Source organism: Myiozetetes cayanensis, unplaced genomic scaffold (assembly GCF_022539395.1).
Source record: "Myiozetetes cayanensis isolate MyiCay16 unplaced genomic scaffold, myiCay2020 scf5-8, whole genome shotgun sequence".
NCBI lineage: Eukaryota > Metazoa > Chordata > Aves > Passeriformes > Tyrannidae > Myiozetetes > Myiozetetes cayanensis.
The window spans coordinates 2,972,599-2,992,156 of NW_026087742.1; the positions used below are offsets into that span (position 1 = coordinate 2,972,599).

General features: G+C 41.8%; 1 protein-coding gene across 2 annotated transcripts in view; it reads right to left on the reverse strand.

The window, feature by feature from the left end:
• CRYBG3 (crystallin beta-gamma domain containing 3) overlaps positions 1 to 10,358 on the reverse strand; it is a 78,373-nt gene extending 68,015 nt beyond the window's left edge. For both annotated transcript variants that reach the window (XR_007631049.1, XM_050333634.1), the window contains exon 1: positions 10,190 to 10,358. Coding sequence is in view for 1 of the 2 variants with exons in the window: in XM_050333634.1 (XP_050189591.1) it covers positions 10,190 to 10,252 (63 nt within the window). In the remaining variant the exon portion in view is untranslated. The remainder of the gene's footprint in view (positions 1 to 10,189) is intronic.
• Positions 10,359 to 19,558: the final 9,200 nt, after the last annotated feature.

Below are 19,558 nucleotides of genomic sequence, written 5' to 3' on the forward strand. Positions count from 1 at the left end.
TGTCTGGTTGCTCTTTCTACTGCCTTGCCTGCATGCCTAACCTGATTAGCATCACTCTTATTCTCTAAATAATCAAGATTAAAGTTAAGTTACAAAGATATGTTCTGAACAAACCTTTTTTTTGTGTCATTTTTTAATAGCTTTTTGTTCCTCTGCAGCTGAAAATCTGTTTTGACCTTTCTGTAACACTTGGACAGGTGGTGTCTGAATCAGAAGCAGGTTTGTGGGCCAAGTTTTTAATCATTACACTTTGGAAGGGGAGGTTAGAGATTCTTACAGGGGAGACTAGTTCACATTCTGCATTGTTGCTCACACACAAAGAGATTACACGAGGGATTACAGTCAGGAAAAAAAAATTAATGGGGCAAATTTAAGTACACAGCTTGCAAGATCTTTTCCAACTGGCTCTAAAACCAGAACAAGACAATTGCAAACAATCACATCTTCAAAAGCCCTCCCAGCACCTCCGTATGGTGCAAGAAGTCTGTTTCCTCCATTCTCGTCCTTCATAACAATCCCTCAGAACTTGCAACTTCAAAGCCCCTCCCCTTCTTCCTTTATTAATCCACCCCACCCACATTATGCACGCAGCAGATTGTCCATGTGTTGTGGCAGATAAAAAAATAACCTACAGGAAACACACAGCGTAATAAAGCAGAAACACCCAAGTTTTCATGGGACTGACCAGACGCAGAGCTGTCCAAACTGAAAGTAACTGCGGTGACATTTTAGGATCCTTTTAGGAGGAGAAGGTACAGGCTGCCTGGTGCTGTTTGAGAAGGGGGAAATTAATGGGCACTCCCTTAAGGAAGTGGCTAAAGCTCAGCTCAGGTAGCACTACAGGACAGCATTTTGGGTGTTGATCCTCCCTCCTTCCACGGCTATGCAGCAAAGTCTCTTCCAATGCAGCAGCTCCAGCATTTACTCCTCCTGCAGTCCAGCTGTGACCAGACAGGGTGCTGCATCATTGTGCCACCTCTCTTTCCCTCTCTTCAGGGGCAGATGAGTCCCTCAGGAGTCAAACCCTCTTTGTTACCACAGCTGGATGGCTGCCATGATTTGTTTTTAACTCCTCTTCAGATTAACTCACAAACCATTGAATGTGATGATCTGTAATGCTAAGAGAGTAAGCAGTGCCTAACCTGAGAGATGCTCCAGGGTGGCTTTGGTGACATAAAGCTAACAAAGTAAGCCTGACCTGTACATACAGCTGTCTATCCAGCCTTCATGACCTCACCTGTGACATCTTCTTCTCAATATTTTCTAAAGGCTTTTCCTGAGGATTTTTTTTTTTTTTTTTTTTGGATTGCTGATAAAATTCACTCTCCACTGGAGTCCTCACTGTCTGGTTTAGGTTTGATTTCTTGCTATTTTCTTAATTTCAGTATTCTGAGGTGGAATGCCAGTTCCTGACCCCTACCTTTTCTCTCTTTCAGAACACACCTAACACCTCTCTCTGGGAAGTACCTCATTTGGTTTCGATGTCATGACTTCTTTCTGATTTTACTTAGTGCCAGCAGTTACACATTCATTGCTGACCTTCCAGCAGGATATCTCAATGGAGAAATAGAGACTGCTAAAAAGGATCTCATCACCTAGTGCTTAAAATCCATCTATGCAAGAGCCTCCCTGAAGAATGGAAATGAGTGGAAACCCACAAGTCTAATAACACTATCAAATGTAGATGGGTAAGACCTCCACGAAGTTTCAGCACATTCCCAAAACACATCCACAGGCCAGAAGTAGTTATTAAATTTTGCTTATACAACTGTAAAGAGCCATAGTTTGGTTAGTATCGATTTCTTCTCTGTCCCAGTTTCTAGGTGGTAATTAAAAAGAGGACTGCTAAAAATTGAGACCTTTTAAGTAATATTTTTATATATATTCCAGTTACCCTAGTTGCCATACAGACCCTTATAATTACTGAAGCTGGCCTCCAGTATAACCTGGATTATGAAATTTCACCAAGGGAGACCTGTGTTAAGCCTTTAACATGTGCCAAAATATATAAACTTTGGGTAAAAAGCAACAAACAACGGAAAATCTACCACATTTCTAAATAAGACTTTTCCATGTAAGCTACTACTAAATTATCTGTTTCTTAGGCTTACTATTTTGATTTGTTAGGCCTCCTCTCTCTGTTATAGGATCAATCTCCATCTATGTGGGACAGATTATAAAGGTCTCAGGTTTGAATAACTTCTTTAATTCACAGGTCTACTGCAGCATACAGCACTTAACTCTGATTTTGCTTCCAGTTACATTCCTTGAAGCAGGGTCACTCCTCAAACTCTAACCTTGTCATTTCAAAACTTTCTCTTCAATGGACTAAATGCTACTGAGCTCCTTGATTTTATTATGTGAGGGAGGTTTTTCAGACATCAAATTGCTCTGGAGCTCTTTTTAGTTTGTCAGCATCTTTTTCATGATAAATCAAGGACAACAAAACTGGACTCAGTACTCTAGTAGCCAAACTCCATCCACAACATATATACATATTTTTGTTTATACACCTGACAATCGTATTTTCTCTCTGAGCCACCACTTTCTGGCAGCTCATGTTCAACTGACTGTCAACCATGGGCACGTTGTTTGTGATTTCCACACACTTCAGTCACCTGCAAACTTCACATGCTACAGTTTTGTCTACTTTTAAATTACCTGTGAAGATATTAATTTGATTCAAAAATACATCCCTTTGATTTTCTTCAAACAGATCAAGTAGAAAATTATTTATTTTATCTGGTTTTTCATATTCCTCTGTATGTTTACTGTTAATTTTAATTGGAGCATCAGCACCAAGTCTAGGTGTCTGAGGATGATATTTCAGCAGTTTGTGAAGGGAAGTTGTAACCTCACAAACAAAAGCAATCTCCACAATTCCCAGCTTTCAGTGAGGTTAGGATCAATACCAGGCTTACTAACTTCCCAGGTCACCCAAGAGCCTTGGTAAATCACCTGTTCTATCCTTCCCCTTTGATCTAACTAAAGGCAACAGACTTTTAAGGGAAACACCTTACTCTAGACACTGATGTCACACTTGTGAAGTCAGGAGAACTACCAGGACTTAATTACAAAGATAAGTCAGTTTTTTAAGAGTCAAACTTCTGGCATGTATCTTGAGCAACAGGAGCGAGGGCACAGGAACCATTTTTTTTAATTAATTGAAAGGAAAATGTTACTGTGAATCTCAGTGGCAACAAGATATGAGGAAACCAAATGGATTAAAAAAACCTGCCTTGTGCATCAAGTGACAGTTAAAATACATTAGTATTTAATAGAAAATAAAAATGCCAGCATTTTAACATAAAAAAATGAATTTAATTAAAATCTCTTTCCTCTGTTCCTCTTCCCCCAAAACCAGAATGTTGCCCTTTTTGGAAAGTTTCAAAAGGAAGAGTTTCAGTAAGATTCCCAAGGCTAGCGCTGTTCCTGGGAAACCAAACAGCAGCAGTGACAAAGTATGCCTCTAGTCTCTGGCAAGGCTGTTGGGGCTTTCCTTAAGGAGAGAGGGAGTGTTTGCACACAAATTTGAATGTGAAGGTTCTGGCTCCTGTTCCTGTGCCTAAGCTGAGGCCACACACACAGGAGAGGACAAGTGAAGACATTAAGACAAATGGAAATTATGAAACCCAGTTAGTTTTTATAACAGGCTTTTCATAGTAATTTGAAATTAGAGGGTCAAAAGAAAGCAAAGCTGCTATTGCTTTGAAAACAAATAAGAAGGGAAGTAGAGAAACAGAAAGCAGAGAAAGGTAAAGAAGGAGAAAATGGAACCAGGAGGAAGCGAATGCAGGAACTTAGGCAAAAGAAGTGTTACAATCACTGATTAATTTAAGTGTTGAAATAGCACAAAATGTATTATGTTCAATTAAACCACCCTACTTTGAAACTGGTTTGATTACAGACAGCACTGAGTAATTTAGATTGTTTTAACTGAAACGATTTCTCCTCTCAGACCTGTCTATCCCACTTATTTCCATACTGTTCTTGGCTTGTGCAGCACAGCCGGGACAGCTTCATGTTCTGCATTAGCAGTGCTGTGTCACAGTTTCTGTGAGCTACACAAAGTGTGTTGTTATTAAACCAAGACTAAAGTAAGCAACCAAAAATAGCATGGAAAACGAAGACGCTATAAAATCAGACAAACCACATTTTACTATGAGATTTTACATTAAAAATTGCAAGAACCAAACCACGTCTTTACACTGAACATGTGCCTTTAAGTTTACAGGCTAGAAGTAAGTGAAATGAAGTATGATGGGCCACAATCACCGTGGCTAAATAACTTAATCCGTTTTGCGTGTGAGGGAACTGAATAGCCCTACAAAGGCCAGAGAAAAGAAATATAAATGTTCCTGAGTAGAGCTTACTCCAATATTGGGCAGCACGATTATACCAGATTACATCAAGGTTTTTCTTCTGGCATCTGTCAACCATAGTAACCAACATTAATGTGGAATCTGCTCCCTATTTGCCAGTCTGATTGGTTAGATAAAGTTTCCAGCATTCTTATGAAATAAACTTGCTACTGGTCACTAACACATAAGCTTGGTGTAGTATCAGAAACAGATCTACAAATTATTTATTAAGTTTAAAATACAAGAGGCTTAAATAACAGAGAATAGAACTGTTTTCAAATGGCATGTTTGCAGGGTTGGGGATCAACAGTGGTGCTTAGAAAATGGAATGAAAATAGGAGATAGGAAAAAAAAAATTAATCCAGGAAAGCTTTAAAGCAGCAGCAACTGCTGTCCTGATAAACAGAGCATAACAGAATTCCAAAAAGATGTCATTAAGAAAAACAAGCAAGAGAGACTGGTGTCACCAGTAGAATGCAGCAAGCTCTTCCAGTCAGGCTGGAGTAGAAAACTCTTGGTAGAAGCACACAGGGTTACTACCTCAACACAAGAAAACACTCTTCAGAACTCTCATCTTTTACTCACAACACAGACCTCAGGAAGCATCCTACAGACACTTTCCAGCCATTACCCAAGCTCCCTCTTTTGTTTTGAAAGCATGTGTTTTCCATTCACCCAAAATAAATGTTATGGCTAAATTTGCAGCCTGTAACTGAAGATGAAAAACAAAGTATGTTGTCACAGTAATTCTTTCTGCCTCTGCTCTCCATGAGCTCACAAGAAATAGTTCTTCCTACACGTTTTCCCAACACAACACTGCCCACAGGTGAGGTGCAGATCCACACAGCCTTCACACACTTTGGCCCCAAGACCTCCAAACTGCTTAAGCGGACACACTGCCTTCAGTAAAATATTTTAGCAACCTAAGGAACAGAGGCACACTTAGAAAACCAAGACTCTGTTTCAAAGTAAGGCAAGTCACAAAATCACATTAACACAACACAAACAGAGGCTACACTGAGACTCTATTTCATGTCTCAAAATTGACATGAGAAAGTGAAAGGACTAAGGAAACAAACATTCCTGACCTTAAATCTTCAAAAGTGATACTGTAAAATCATTCAGAAAAGATAAAAACAGTATTAGAAATTAAAATTAACATACCAAAAGAATCAAGGTATTACTGTCCCCTGAAAAGCCCAAGCAACCCAGTTCTGTGCTACTGTATAATAGTATATACCAACTGAACCCTGTGAAATCCAAAAGCCCCTTAGAAACTCAAAGCAGTAGTTGAGTTTCCATCCTTTTAAGAAGTTACAATAATTAGAAATACAATCCTCACAGCAACATGTTTCTGAATCTTAATTTTTTTTCCACCTGTCAGCCTTTTGTTCAATACAGGGGAACACTGAGGACTTTTCATCCTTGTAAAACTATTCCTTTAAACCACAGACTTGTAGCTGTTTTGGGAATATTTTTGCATTAACTCTGGCACTTACACCAATAACTGGAAAGGAGGCAACGCTGTTTAAAATAGTGGCAAAAATGTTGCTTTGTTTCTTCCAAGGAGCCCTCCTATTATAATTAAAACACGAGTAACTCAAGTAACATTTCCTTCAGGAAATGTGTCTCACACACAGGGCCAGCTGCTGGCCTTGCTCCTCCTGGTCTCAGTCCCACGAGACATCCAGGTATGTGCCTCATTCTAATCAAGCAAATAGTCCCACTGTAGTGCACAGAACTATTTACCTGTCTAATTATAGGCAACCACTTTGGTACCCTGCTGAATCAGGGCTTTGCATAATATTTTGAATTACCCTGCAATAAAAGTCACAATAGGAAAAATATAAGGCGCAAAAAGAAAGAAAGACACGCACAGAAAAGCCCCAAATTAACAAATGTACAGAAAATTTTCATAAGGCATCTTACTTAGACAAGTGTAATTTGAATTCTTCTATATGGTTGGAGTATTGCCCTTGTTAGTTCCACAAACCATCATCCCTCATGCACACTTATAAATAAATTAAATTTTAACAACAACACAAAAAATCCTGCTCTGGCTTTTGAAATAAAAAAGGTTCTTTATTAGAAAGTAGAGGCTGTTTTTTCTAGCAGACAATGGATTTCTTCAAAGATGCTAATGGTATCTGAATCAAAACCAGTCAGGAGTCAGTAATTTCAGAAGAATTAAGTTTGAAATTTATTACTCCCTTTTCAATCAATTTCCAGCAGTCCCTCAAATGCACAGTTTTTATAACTACAAAAATACACATTCTTTGTAAACAGGAACAATGACTGGCACTCCCAAAGGAAGAAAAAAGCTCTCTAATCTCTCCTCAGGCTGAATAAACAAAGTTCTTCATCTCTGAAAGCTCTTAGTTAGAAACTAATGGATGAATGGAACAACAACCTCAGCCTGAAAAAAGAACCCCAAAACCCCTCTCAAACCAGATAAAAGGTTGCTCTTCACTGTTTGATGTCCCTGGAACACTTCAGCCATGCAGAAGAAATATCCTAAAAAACCCAAAGCCCACTTGCACTGGTGACCCACCAAGAGTACCTAGAGGGAAAGAAACAAACCTGCTAAACACTGTATAGGATAACTCATAAAATACACCTATAATTTAAAGGGCATTTTGATGGTAGCTCAGTGAAAAGTGTTACACTTCCCTAGCAGCTTCTAATGTGACCTAAATATTGCTCATCCACAGAAGTTGCCTATTTCTGAAAGAATCTGCAGTGGATTGGCTTACACCGTAAGAGCTGTATCTTCATCCAGATGGACTAAAGATACATGTATTAAAAAAAAAGAAAAATTAAAGAAAAATCAGGCTCCCCACTAGGACAGTAAAAATGCAACTGGATTTTTTCCCCCTGGGGATTTTAGTCTACTCCAGGACAAACACCGAGGTAACTAATACCAATTGTGCATCATTGGAAATAGCAAATAGTCAAGGAGAGCATAATGAGGCCTTTGATGGAAGTTAATGATAAAGTACTGGGATAAAAGCACTGGAGCTGTTGCTCAAAGCAGCTCTAAAGAACACACTTATGCAGGCAAGCACTGGGTGGGAGATCCCTCACATTTGGCTACGTTTTATGTAAAAACCCGAGTAAGCTCTTAAGACATGTGCTGTGCTTTTTGCTGCCACGAAACTTTGCAACTAATCTGCACGGCTTATTTTTTCCACAAGCAAGCCAGCCTCCAGCAAGTCTCATGTTCATCAGACCTCCAAACTGCTGTAAGGGCAAGTTATTAACATAAGCTCTTCGTCGAACGGGGTTCTCAGAAGAGTCTAAGACACTGATTAATAAACTGTGTCACTTCCCCTATCCCCTTCCTCCCAATTTAAACCAGGGCCATGGTAGGTTTGGGTTTTGGCTTTTGGGGTTTTTTGCAGCTAATTCTGAACCCGGTGTCTGGAGCAAGAGAGGGCAAGAGCTCCAAACCTCATCGAGCTGAGCTAAACAGCTGGGGTTAGGAAAGCTGGGAGCTTCCGTCCACCCACCGTTGCCTGATTTGCAGAGGCAGATGGAAAATGACTTTTGAACATGCACAGGCTCACTTCTGCATGCTTTTAAACCATCGGAAAGCATCTCGTTCTGCACAGGCAGCAGGTGTGACGCGTGTCTCCAGTGGGTCAGTGCTGGTCTTTGTATCACACTGCTCCCTCTCCTGGCCCACTTTATTCAGGTGTTTTGCTTTTCTGAAACCCACTGCCAGGTAAAGTGTCTCCACACAAAAGTTTCCTTCCACGTATTTCAAAGCTGGTCCGGTTCCAACGTACATCCTACCGATAATTGGAACGGGAAACCGCGCCGTGTATACATTTCTCACAGCACCTCACAAAGACTGCATTCCCCAACTCACCCACGCGCTCCACACCTTAACAATAAACATGCAAAGCAGCCTCGGTTCCCCCTCCCCACACACATGCTTTGTTCAGCGATCCATTTTCTACCCCACCAAGCTCACTAAATAAACATGAGGAGCCAACCCGCGGCACTCATCGCAGCGCCGGGTAATGTATGCAATTACGCTAATCTGGGAAGAAGGCTGCCAGTGGAAACCGAATACGGGAACGTCAGCATTCCTGACTAACGTGCCACGCTGCAACCCGGCACGGCGAGAAAAAAAACCTCCTTAACATACCAAATGGGACCTCTCGGACGGGAGGGCTGGAGCTCGCTTCTGCTCCAGGAAGGGACTGCGGCTGCCACCCTCCAGCTGAACGTCGTGAGGAGTCCAAGGGGAAGGCCGAGAGGCCGGAGCCTTTTTGTATCTGTGTGGATCATACCAACTTCCTAATAAAGCAAAGGCTCTCAGCTGCAGGAAATGAAACTCTGATTGAGATGAAGATTAGACTCCAGGCCAAAGTTAAGTGGAGCAGGTGTACCGTGAGTACTACCTCCAGACAGGCTATTCCATGCACAAACCACTGAACGAGCATCCCTTTCCTTACCGGGGTGACCGCTAGGCTTTTTTGTTAATTCCAACCACAGCTGTAGGGAGCTGGCAAGGGATCATCCGATGAAACCTCTCCTAGTGCCTTTTCAGGTCCCCAGCCAGATCAAAACTTCTCCTTCTCCCATATCTTAAACACTCCTGACAGACATAACAGCAACTGTAAAGATGTCCTTGATTCAGCAGCCTTGCTCCCGCTTTCTTTTTTTGGGGGAAATAGAAAGCAGTACTTCATGTGGATCCTTGGAGGTGTAGCGGCATGCCAAACGCTCACAGCAAAACAAAACCCCCAAAGTTAAAAATCCTCATGGTGCATTTACAAGACTGATTAAGATGGTCAGTGTAAGACAGCAATAGGCTTTGCTATTTTCCATGATTGCTGAGACTATGCAATGCGAGATCCTGAAAGAACCACTGTGATAGCCACTATCTATCTGATTAAATTGTATTTGCTGCTCTGTCAGTTTGAACACAAACATATACAGTGTCAAGAATGACTCAACGATTAAAACCAACATGTTAAAAGCAAGAAGTAAATCCTACACCCGAGGAAATAAGGCCTAGCCAGCTAGCACCTTTTCGCCACGAAAGTATCCTTATTAACTAGGGCCAGTAATAAGGCTGCCTGAGAAACTGAAGGGAACTATCTGTGCTTCTTTCCTTCTTACACACAGAGATCAGCCACAAGAAAAAAAAAAAAAAAAAAAAAAAAAAAAAAAGAAAAGGAAGAGGAACAAATATACAAGAACTTTCCAAACCTTTTCATCTTTTAAAGCCTCCCTGCACTAAAAAAAAATTAATAACAACGTCTCCATAAACCACAAATTTTGCATCGAGACTTAAACACATCAGCAATATTTATGTTACATTAACGCGCGATCTACAACAGTCCAAAAGAGAACTTTCAAGTGTAAACACTGAAAAGGGAACAACAAACAAACCAACCAACCCAGACCGCCTCACACACCTCTGCGCCCTGCAGGACGGGGCAGCTCCGAGGAAGGGGCTGCCAGCCGAGGGACACCGAAGGGGAAGCCCCGGGAGGGGCTGTTCGCAGCCAACGCGTGTTCCAGGCGGGACTCCGCCGGTGCTCAACCCACCTCGCCGGGAAACCCCCGGGCTCCCAGCCCGGCGCCGCAGCACCGCCACAGGACACTAAACACCCAACACCGAGCCCGGCAGCCCCGCCGATGTCAGCTGTCAGCCCAACACCCCACCCCCGGTCCCCAACTCCCTCCGACGCCGCCGCTCCACCGGGAGCCGACTCCGGCCCCCACCGCGGCCACCACCCGCCTGTGCCCCCTCACCGCCCCTCACCGCCGCAGTCCCGCCGGGGCACATGGGGCGGCAGCGGCCGCGTTACCTGCTCGCAGCTCCCTCGCCGGGGGGGCTCCTGGAGAAGAAGCGAGACAAAGTGCTGTGCCATGAGGGGCCGGCCCGCCGCCGGCTGCCCCCGCTGGACATCGCCGGGACGGGACGGGACAGGACGGGGACGGGACGGGAGGCGCCGCCAGCAGCCGCCCGGCAGCGAGTCCCGGCGGCGTGAGGAGGTGGCGGCCAACCCCTCCCTCGCTCCGCCCCCGGGGAGGAGCCGCCGCCCGCCGCGGGCAGGAAGGGGAGCAGGGCGCTCGGGGAGGCGGAGCGGCGAAGGCCGGAGCAACAGGAGCTGCCTGAGGCTCCCGGGCGTCCCTCCTGTGGGCAGCCGGGCACGGACCCGCTGCCGGTGCTGCCGGTGCTGCCGACCGTGAGGGGAGCGTGAGGGGAGCGTGAGGGGAGCGAGGGCGGCGCGCGGGGCGGCACGAGGGGCGCTCGAGCCGCGCCCGGCCCCGCGCGAGGCGCGCGCGGTGCGGGGGGGTCGGTTCGGTTGCTGCGGGGGTTTAAATTAATGGGCAGTAATTAGTGACAACAAAGAGAAAAGATCAGATGCTGCCCCGTCGCTCCTGCCGATCAAGAGGGACTTGGAGAACGGGGGTTCTCCTGCCTTTTAAAAAGTTGCCTTCCTAGAAAGGAGTTGTGTGGTTTTGGTTTTTTTAATACCAAAACCTTCCTCTCTCTACCTCGAGTTAACATCAAACTCTACCTACCAACAGAGATGATATTGCCATTGCAACAACACAGTGACAAATGCTATCCTCATTTTACAAAATAGAAGTAATTAGGTTCCAAAACCAAATTAGAAGAGTGGCAATTTATTAGGACTGCACAAACAGGCTGCAGGGAGGCTTAGGCTCCCAGTGACTGTTTATTACTTTTAATTCTTCTTTGCCACATACATCTCACAGCTTCCCTACCTATTGCTTAAGTAAGATCTAATCCCCAAGCTGTAGTAAACCTGAATATAATAATTAGCATTTATAAAGCATCTGGTATCTTCAAAGGATTCAAGCATTAATTAATCCTCATAATCACCTCAGGATATAGTTAAATATAATATGGTGAGTGGTTTGCACACAGAGACAGAGGCAATCAAAACACCTAGCTGCATCCAAAATCCGTGTCCACACTCTCCCAGCGAGATGCCTGGAGGGGCACCACAGGGCAGCATGAAGCATTACCAGGGCTGTGCTTGTCCAAGAACAAAGAGCCAACCTAATCAGAAATGCAAATCCCAAACAGTAACATTTTGTGCTCAAATCTGTTCCTCCTTTCCTCACTGCATCTAAAAGCAGAAAATACAGAAACATACCAAACGACAGTTCTGGCAGAGGCAAATAATGAAAATAAAAAAAAAACCAAACCAAAATACTAAAACTATATCAATATGAAAGGTGAACATGGCCCATCTTAGATAAGCCTTTTATTTTTCTGTGCCCTGGAGTAATTGACACGCTTATAAGTAAATAATTTTGACACATTTATAATAATAAAAGGGGAACTGCCAGCAGGGTTGTGACAGGGACCCAGATTTAGGCACCTACACCTCCTGCAAAGGGGGGAAAGATCAGCTCTTACCCAAAGATTCAGGATCTCCCAAGTGGCAGGTGGTTTCACATATTAACACAGCTGTCAGCACCACCAGCAGCACCAACACGTGCCAGCCAAAGCAGATGGGGAAACAGGTTCCTTTCCGCCTCAGATCAGAGCACTCACATGTGGCCCACATGAAGTATGGGCAGTGAGAAACCGCCAAAACGCACTTGCAGAGGGATTTGCACAGAAGAGGAAAATGTCATTTTTTTCGTAGTCCATCCTGCCCAGAGTTTCACTCTAACGTTAAATAAGAGAGGGGAGGGTGCTGTGCCTATTCCATAGCCACTTAAATTCTCTGCTGCAGTTCTCATTATAATGGTTGTGCACAAGGGAAACCTCCCCCTTGTCCTTGCTGATTTAGAGTGAGCAGATGGTGAAATTTTAATTGTGCTTTCTCCATTTCCTTCTTTATATGGGTCTCTAAAATCTTGAGTCAAATCTTTTGTTTTGGTTGGATACTGAAAAGGAAAGCAAGTTTCCATCATGCTGGTTTAGGAGGAGCTCTCCTCTCACACCCAGTTTTACAACTTTGCTGATACATTGAAGTCGTAACTAGGGGAGAAATGTAGTTTTAAAACCGCCAAGCTAAATTTGCCTGCAAGCACATTTTAGCACAATTGCTAAATGAAAACAACATTCTCAAACTGTTTCCATTGTTGGACCGATACAATAAGAAGTGGTCTTATGTTTTGAGCTACGACTCTGCTAAACAAAAGCATAGTTCAGTTTTCCATTTCATACATGTCTAATACATTTATCTATAAAAATATATGTCTCAGTTACCTTTTCTTGTTAAGCAATCCCATTTTCTGGGCTCTTACAGCTATATATAGCATAAACAGCAACAGCGTTTTAATAACAAACAAACAGTCCCTTACCGATCATTTTCCTTTCCAGTGTATAATATACCATGGCAAGGTTTCTAATAGGTGGCATGAGACCATGAACTAAAATGCACATAACAAAGTCATCACGTCTCTTAGCCATTTTTCACCATCTTAATTGTCCAGATGTTGAAACAAATACTGATGTCTCTAAAACCTTTAATCTGCACTTACTCTAAAACAAAGGCAAACAACAGAGTTGAAGATTTGGGTCTTGGATATGTTATTACAGAGATGAAGTAGGTTAGCAAGGATTTCTAGGATTATTCTCTATCTAGCCACGACCTCCTGCTGTACAGTACGTACTGCGCAGCTTGCAGCAATCCTCATCCTTTAGCTGTAAGCACACAGTTCCTCCATTCCATTCACTGCAAATGGTTTAAAAGGCAGACACATGGGCAGCTGCTATTGTTCAAATGCCTTCGTGTCTGGAGAAGACAGCTGGAAATGACTCGTGGCTTTAACTGCAGCTTCTGAGACCCATAGCTGTGTTATTCAATATTTGTGATACGATTTATACACAGTGCTACCTATGGCTAAAGTTCAGTGTAGTAATTAAAATCTTTACATCAACTTTTTGGAAAGGCTCTTCTCTTTGTTTTCCGCTCTATCATTTGTGACATTTGCATTTAGCCAGTAGCAAAAGTGCTAAAAGGGGAAACTAATTGTAAGGTACAAAATAAGAAACGACCAACCCACCTACAGAACCTTTTTCGAACAGGTTTTCCTGCACCTGTGCATGGAACAAAAAGCACTCAGAAGCTTCACACTGTGGTGGGATGTGTGCACCCAACTACTCGAGGTAAGGACTAACATCCTTTACTGGGAATCCCAGAAGATTTGACAACTTTCAGCTGATTAGCACAGCTTGTCTGGAAGGCTTCCAAGACATTTCTGACAGCACCTCACAGCAATTAAACTTATGTGAATACAGAATAAAGATTAAACTCACTTGTCCTCTTACCAGAGTTAATCAAAAACCACCCTACCCTAACTGGAGCTCAGGAAAATCTGCACTTCATCTGATGAGGTCTCTGTAAAACCATCCAGTTGTGAGTCTGCTTCCTTGCTAAGACAATCTCTCTATTCACCACCATCCTTCCTTGAAAGCTTAAAAAGTGCTTCAGTAAGCTGATTTCATCCAAATTCTAACATATATTGTACGTACAGTAAAAAGCAGCACAAATAATGTAGTGCTCAGAAGAGTGCAAGAGCTTCCAAAAGGAGGTGTCTTACATGCAGATGCAGGAAATCCATGAAATACATAACCAGCAACTTCTACACTGTAACTCATTTAACACTTTTCCACCTAGAGTATCTTCTGAATATCAGATTTGTGGTTAAAAATTAATATACACCTTTTTGTACAAATCTACACCCTTTCAAATATAAAATCAAATGACTATTCTAATAGTCTTACCACATTTCCATGCACGTGTATGAAAGTACTTTTAAAAGTTTACAGATTACTAAGCAGTTCTAGATTTTGGTACAAGCCTACGCACAGTAAACTTAAGCCTCTGGACAGCAGACCTGCCTTTTGTAGTCACCTTTCAAAGATTTCCTAAAACTATACCTTGGACCCCAAGGCTTCCTAGAACCACTGACTGCAAACCACTGTCAGACACACACCAATGCCACCTTTTCTCTACTCTGCTGGATTTCACAATATAGAATAGTTTTTAATCCAGTGTCCTGAGCCATTTATAGAATGTTATTAAAAATGTTTGAAAATTAGAACATATATATATACACACACACACATATGTACATATAAAGTAACCCCTTACCACATTCACATTAAGGAAGTATATTAGCATATTCCAAAAGGCAGAACCATCTCTAGTGTTCGGAGAAATACACTGCAAAATATTCTGGAAGTAAAAATGACTGTAAGTACACCAGTCTCTAACAAGCAGAATTCTTATGGACTGAGCCAAACAGGATCATAAAAGCTTTTGGCTGCAAATGCTGCAAAATCCCATCTGGTTTCATGGAAAAACTTATTTTCCTCTCCATTTAAGCCTCCAGTAAGATATTAAAAAAAAAAAAAAGGAAAGAAAAAAACAAAGAAGAGATCTATTCTTATGTATACAAATTATACACAAAAGCTACTCTAAACAGGCAGAAAATAATCCAATCTTAGAACAAACAGAAAAACAGAGTGTAGTTCTTGGCATACAAGTTTCACACAGCAGTAAACACTGTTTCTGGAGTACAGAAAAGGGATAAGAAAGAAATCTCAAAGGCCAAGTCTGTAAGAAAGCAAAGGACCATGGATCAGACTATGCCTGGTTAGCTGGATCAGTAACAGCATAACTGACCCCCACACACACACTCGGTTTGTGTTTGGTTTTGTTGTTTTGGGTTTTATTTTTTGGGTTGTTTTGGTTTGGGGGGTTTTGTTTGTTTGGTTTTTGTTTGTGTTTGTTTTTCTTTAAACCCAACACGACAGAACCTTGAGCAGGGAAAAGAAGATTTCTCTTAATACCCAAGAACAAAAATTCTGAGTAATCCATGTTTGCTCACGCAAGCAGTCATTGTTAGTGAAGTCAGAGCAGAAAAGCTTTTTCAGCAAAGAAAACACCATCACAAGAAGTGTCTGGCTAAAGGGGATATAAGCCTGAAACTCAGTCTTTTTACCTGGTGTTGTTCTTCAGAAGTATTTTCTGTATTTAATGCACAGATGTGATCCAATAAAATATGAGTAATAAGACTAAAGGAGTTTCTCTTCAATGAAAGACAACATTTTATAGGATGCACTTACTGTAGCCAGTAAGTTATTAGGTGTACAATAATTTTTGCAAATTTCGTTCAGGCTATGCTGAGCTGTTGCTGAAAATGAAGGTTCACATGATCTCTGTGTTATATCAACTCCCTGAATAAAGCTGTAAATTTTTCTTTATAATAGGAACTGATGGAAATTCTCCTACTTAGTACGATGCCAAGATCAGATCAGCTGTCATTCACTTAACTACTTAGGCATTGCCTTAAAGAAAGCACGGAGGAATTTTGTATCCCACATAAATCACTGACTTACTAAAGTGCATCACTGACATGAGGACAGAACACACACACCTCAAGGACAGCATGAGACATAAAACAGAAAGGGTTTTCCTCAAATTTTTTTAGCCATTGCATGACATACCAGAGTAGACAGAGAACTAAGTAGTAGTTTAGCAGTTATGAAACGGGTGAAAAGGAAATTTGGCACTCAGAAACATTCCTACAACCTAAACTACTTGATTGTGCATATATGCCTTTTAATTTCCAGGAACTGTAAAGCTACAACATGACAGGTCTGTACATACAATAATGGGGTAAGTCAGCACTGAAGTGGCTATTCTGCAATTGTTTTCTAAGATAATAGTGATTGATCTTATTTTATAATGGTACCAATTAAAGAAATAGTGAGGTAAGGCTCAACCCTGAACTGCAAAATGCAGCATGCTTTCTAGCCACTAGACCGAATTAGTTTATAGATCAATTCAGTCTGCTTTGAAACTGCTGCCCAAAATATTTTAGAGCATTAACTTGCTCTTAATTTAAACTTCACTAGAGGACCTGGACAACTGTCCTTGGGTTCTAGGCACCTCAAAACAGAGTCACGCTTTCCTATTGAAAACTACCTTAGGAATGTAAAAGATCACCTAACAGAAGCAGGGCAGGGAAACAAAAACAAGTGTTCCACTAGAAAAGCATCACCTTTCCCAGTAGAAACATTCTAGCCTTGAAAAGAAACCCTTCAACAATCCTTACTCCTCTAAAGCGACAATGTAATGACTGACCAACAACATCATGGAAGGAAACATTAAACTGGGACCAAGGTGCTTTTATTTCCATTAATGACAGAAGAAATGATGACAAAAATCCTGGAATATTACTATCATTGCCATTTCCTCCAAATTTGAAGTGTTACCACTTAATCTCTGTCCAAAAGTTATATCCTTTACTAGAGGAATAAACTTTCCCAGTTTCAACTGGACCATCCTACAAACCTGTATTTTTACTAACTATTTCATTGGAACTATTCCTGGGGAACCTGGGCATTCTGGAGACATTGCCAAGTTCTGCTGTTCTTTTACATGATTTCAGCTCCACGGTTTTAAAACTTAGGGATTGTTTCCTTCTTAAATTTGTACAGGCATGCCTACACTAGTGCATTTGTTCAGATCACAAGGGTATTTCAAAGATAATCCTCACTAACCATGCTTCTGTTTACATCAGAAAGTAGGCTGGGAGCCCACAGACTGAATTCTTTTTGGATGAAACTGCACTGGAAAGCTGAGAGTGCACTCAGCGTGCTCCAGTGAGTAAGAGGCACTCAGAAAGGAGCAGGCTGGAGGAGACTCAAGCCACACAGCCTGGGAGGGACATCAGGTCCTCAGCACCAACTCTCTTGCTCTGCAAAAGCAGCTGGATGGGGCTGCTCTCCTGAGCAGGGAGCCTGCATTGCCAAGCACCCACTTCAACCATTTCTCATGGTTACTTCACTGAGCCTCTACAGGCTTAGCTTTCTTTAATATTTATTAGCATAACTCTACTTGAGTCCAAAGAAACTTCCTCCACACATCCCAGTTTCCTTGATTTTTAAATCCTTTCCTTACTGCCTTTTCCTCCCTTCACTTACAACTGTTAGGCAACTCTTCAGCAAACTGCATTTGGTTCAGTGACTATTTTGCTGGGCCTACAACCTACTTACTGATCTTCAAAGATAAAGTGGCTTGTAGAAAGACTGACCAATGTGAAGTTTCTAAATTTAAACTTCTTTTACAGTAAAAGTTAACCTGATCTTCCAAGATGCAACAGTTTCATATGGCTACAAAAATTCTACCAATTAAGTAGCAATCCAGCTGACTGAACAGTGGTAAATTAATTGCAAAGTGCTGGTTCACACCAACACAGAAGCTTTCATGATGTCCCTTAGTGTGACAGGAGCTACAGAGCCTTGAACTAAAGTATGGTTACAAAATATTGCTAAAAACACTTGGCATTTGTTATAAGAGAGTATTTTAAGTTTTGAATTCTGATTAGCTGGTACACAGAATATTAGTTTAGCATAGTAACAGTGATTTTTAAATTTAAGCAGTCAAGTATGGTCTGTAAACAATAATAAAAATGGATCAGGGCATATCAAGTTAACCTTTCAAAGTAAATTTCCCTGACCTTTCTGAAAGAGGAGGGTTGAAGACTTTCTCAGTAGTCCCCTTTTTCGCTTCTTTTGGTCCTGTCTTCTGTGACCTTCTCTCATTATCTATTTTGATCCTCAAAAAAAAAACCCAACCCAAAACAAGAGGGAAGGGAGCTGCAAAGTTTCACTCGTGGAGTACTCAGCAAAAGTTAAAAGAAGCAGATCAGAAAGTACAGGAGCCAGAAATTAACAGAAATTTCTCATGAGAAGAGCAATTTCCCAAACAAGTCAAACTTTAAGAACAAGTAAAACTTAGAGCAAACACAAACAACCCCCCCCAAATAAACAAACGAATGAAAACTTCCCCCCACACACACTCCTTTTGAGATTAAACTGCATTTCTTGGCTTAAGAAGTGTTTGCTTTTAAGGACAAGCATTTTGGATCAACGTCAATTTTATATCTTATTACTAACAACGTGATGTTTCCCAGTCAGAGCTTCTAAGAGATGAGCTGGTGCACACTGTCTGGTTTTACAGGAGCACTGAAATGCAACGTTACCATTCCACACATCACACCAGAATGCCTGCAGACAACTGAGCTGTTGTGTCTAGTCTTTTACAGCAGCTTATCCTTCTTCTTAGTAAATAAAACCCCCCAAGCACATTACAGTTAGAGGGTTGAGATGAAGGGCAGGATCCATTACATTTACATACAAATACTCACAACTGCACTTGCTCAACACCAACCTGCCCGGAGCCTCCAGGCCATGCAGGCTCTCAGCACAGCTGCAAGGAGCAGCCACAGCTTAAACACAAGCTTCCCATGGATTCCTGTCCTGAGTGCTAGAAAGAATCAGGAGTCACACACTGTACCTGAGAACAACTCAGCCCATTCCAGCTGAAAATGCTGCAGCCTCGAGCACTACCAGGCTCAGTGAAGGGAAAACCTTCTAAAGGTCATGGGAGGACAGGACTGAAGGCTGACATTCCTGTATTGTCCAGTGCAAAGTAAACTAGAAAATTACCTGCCCACAATTCAGAGGAAAACTCCTCAGGACTATATATAATCTTTCACCCTTTCTATTTGGTTCTTGTACAGATATTTAGATTCAGAGTTAACAGAAGGACAAAGTTGTCACAAAAAGAGACATGAAAGATTGATGATAAACCCAACTATCACAACCCTAGCATCCTGTAAGAAAGATTTTTCTAACAATGAGACTTAGCTCTCCCCAGCAAAGCATGGGAGTTAATGATAACTATTTAATAACTGGAAGTATATGAAACTGGTGTACCATTTCAGATGGAGCCCTTGTCTCCAAATATTCCTCTCTTAAGTGAGCCCTAAAAGGCATGCTGACATAACATTTGTGGGTTCTCATACGGTAATGGGTGTGGGGGGAAGTTTTTGCAAGAGCTCCACATTACATCTCCCACAGGAATCAGGTTAAATGACTCAGTTAAATACAGCCTTCAGTGTTCCTCCTGCTTGCTTCTTGAACAAGGGAGGAGGGATTGAAGAGGAAGAGGTGGCATAGCGAAAATTAAGTTCTTATTGCCTTCATTTGCTACCTATGGTACATACTTGAAGTCAGAAAGTTCATTATTTTCTAAAGTAACGCATTTTTTATAACAGAAGTGTATAATACATTTCATATTAATCATCTAAAAAACCACTGAACTGTCCCTTCACTGTTTTCAAAATACAACTTTTAGGGAAACTGATGCACAGGGAATTCCACCTGA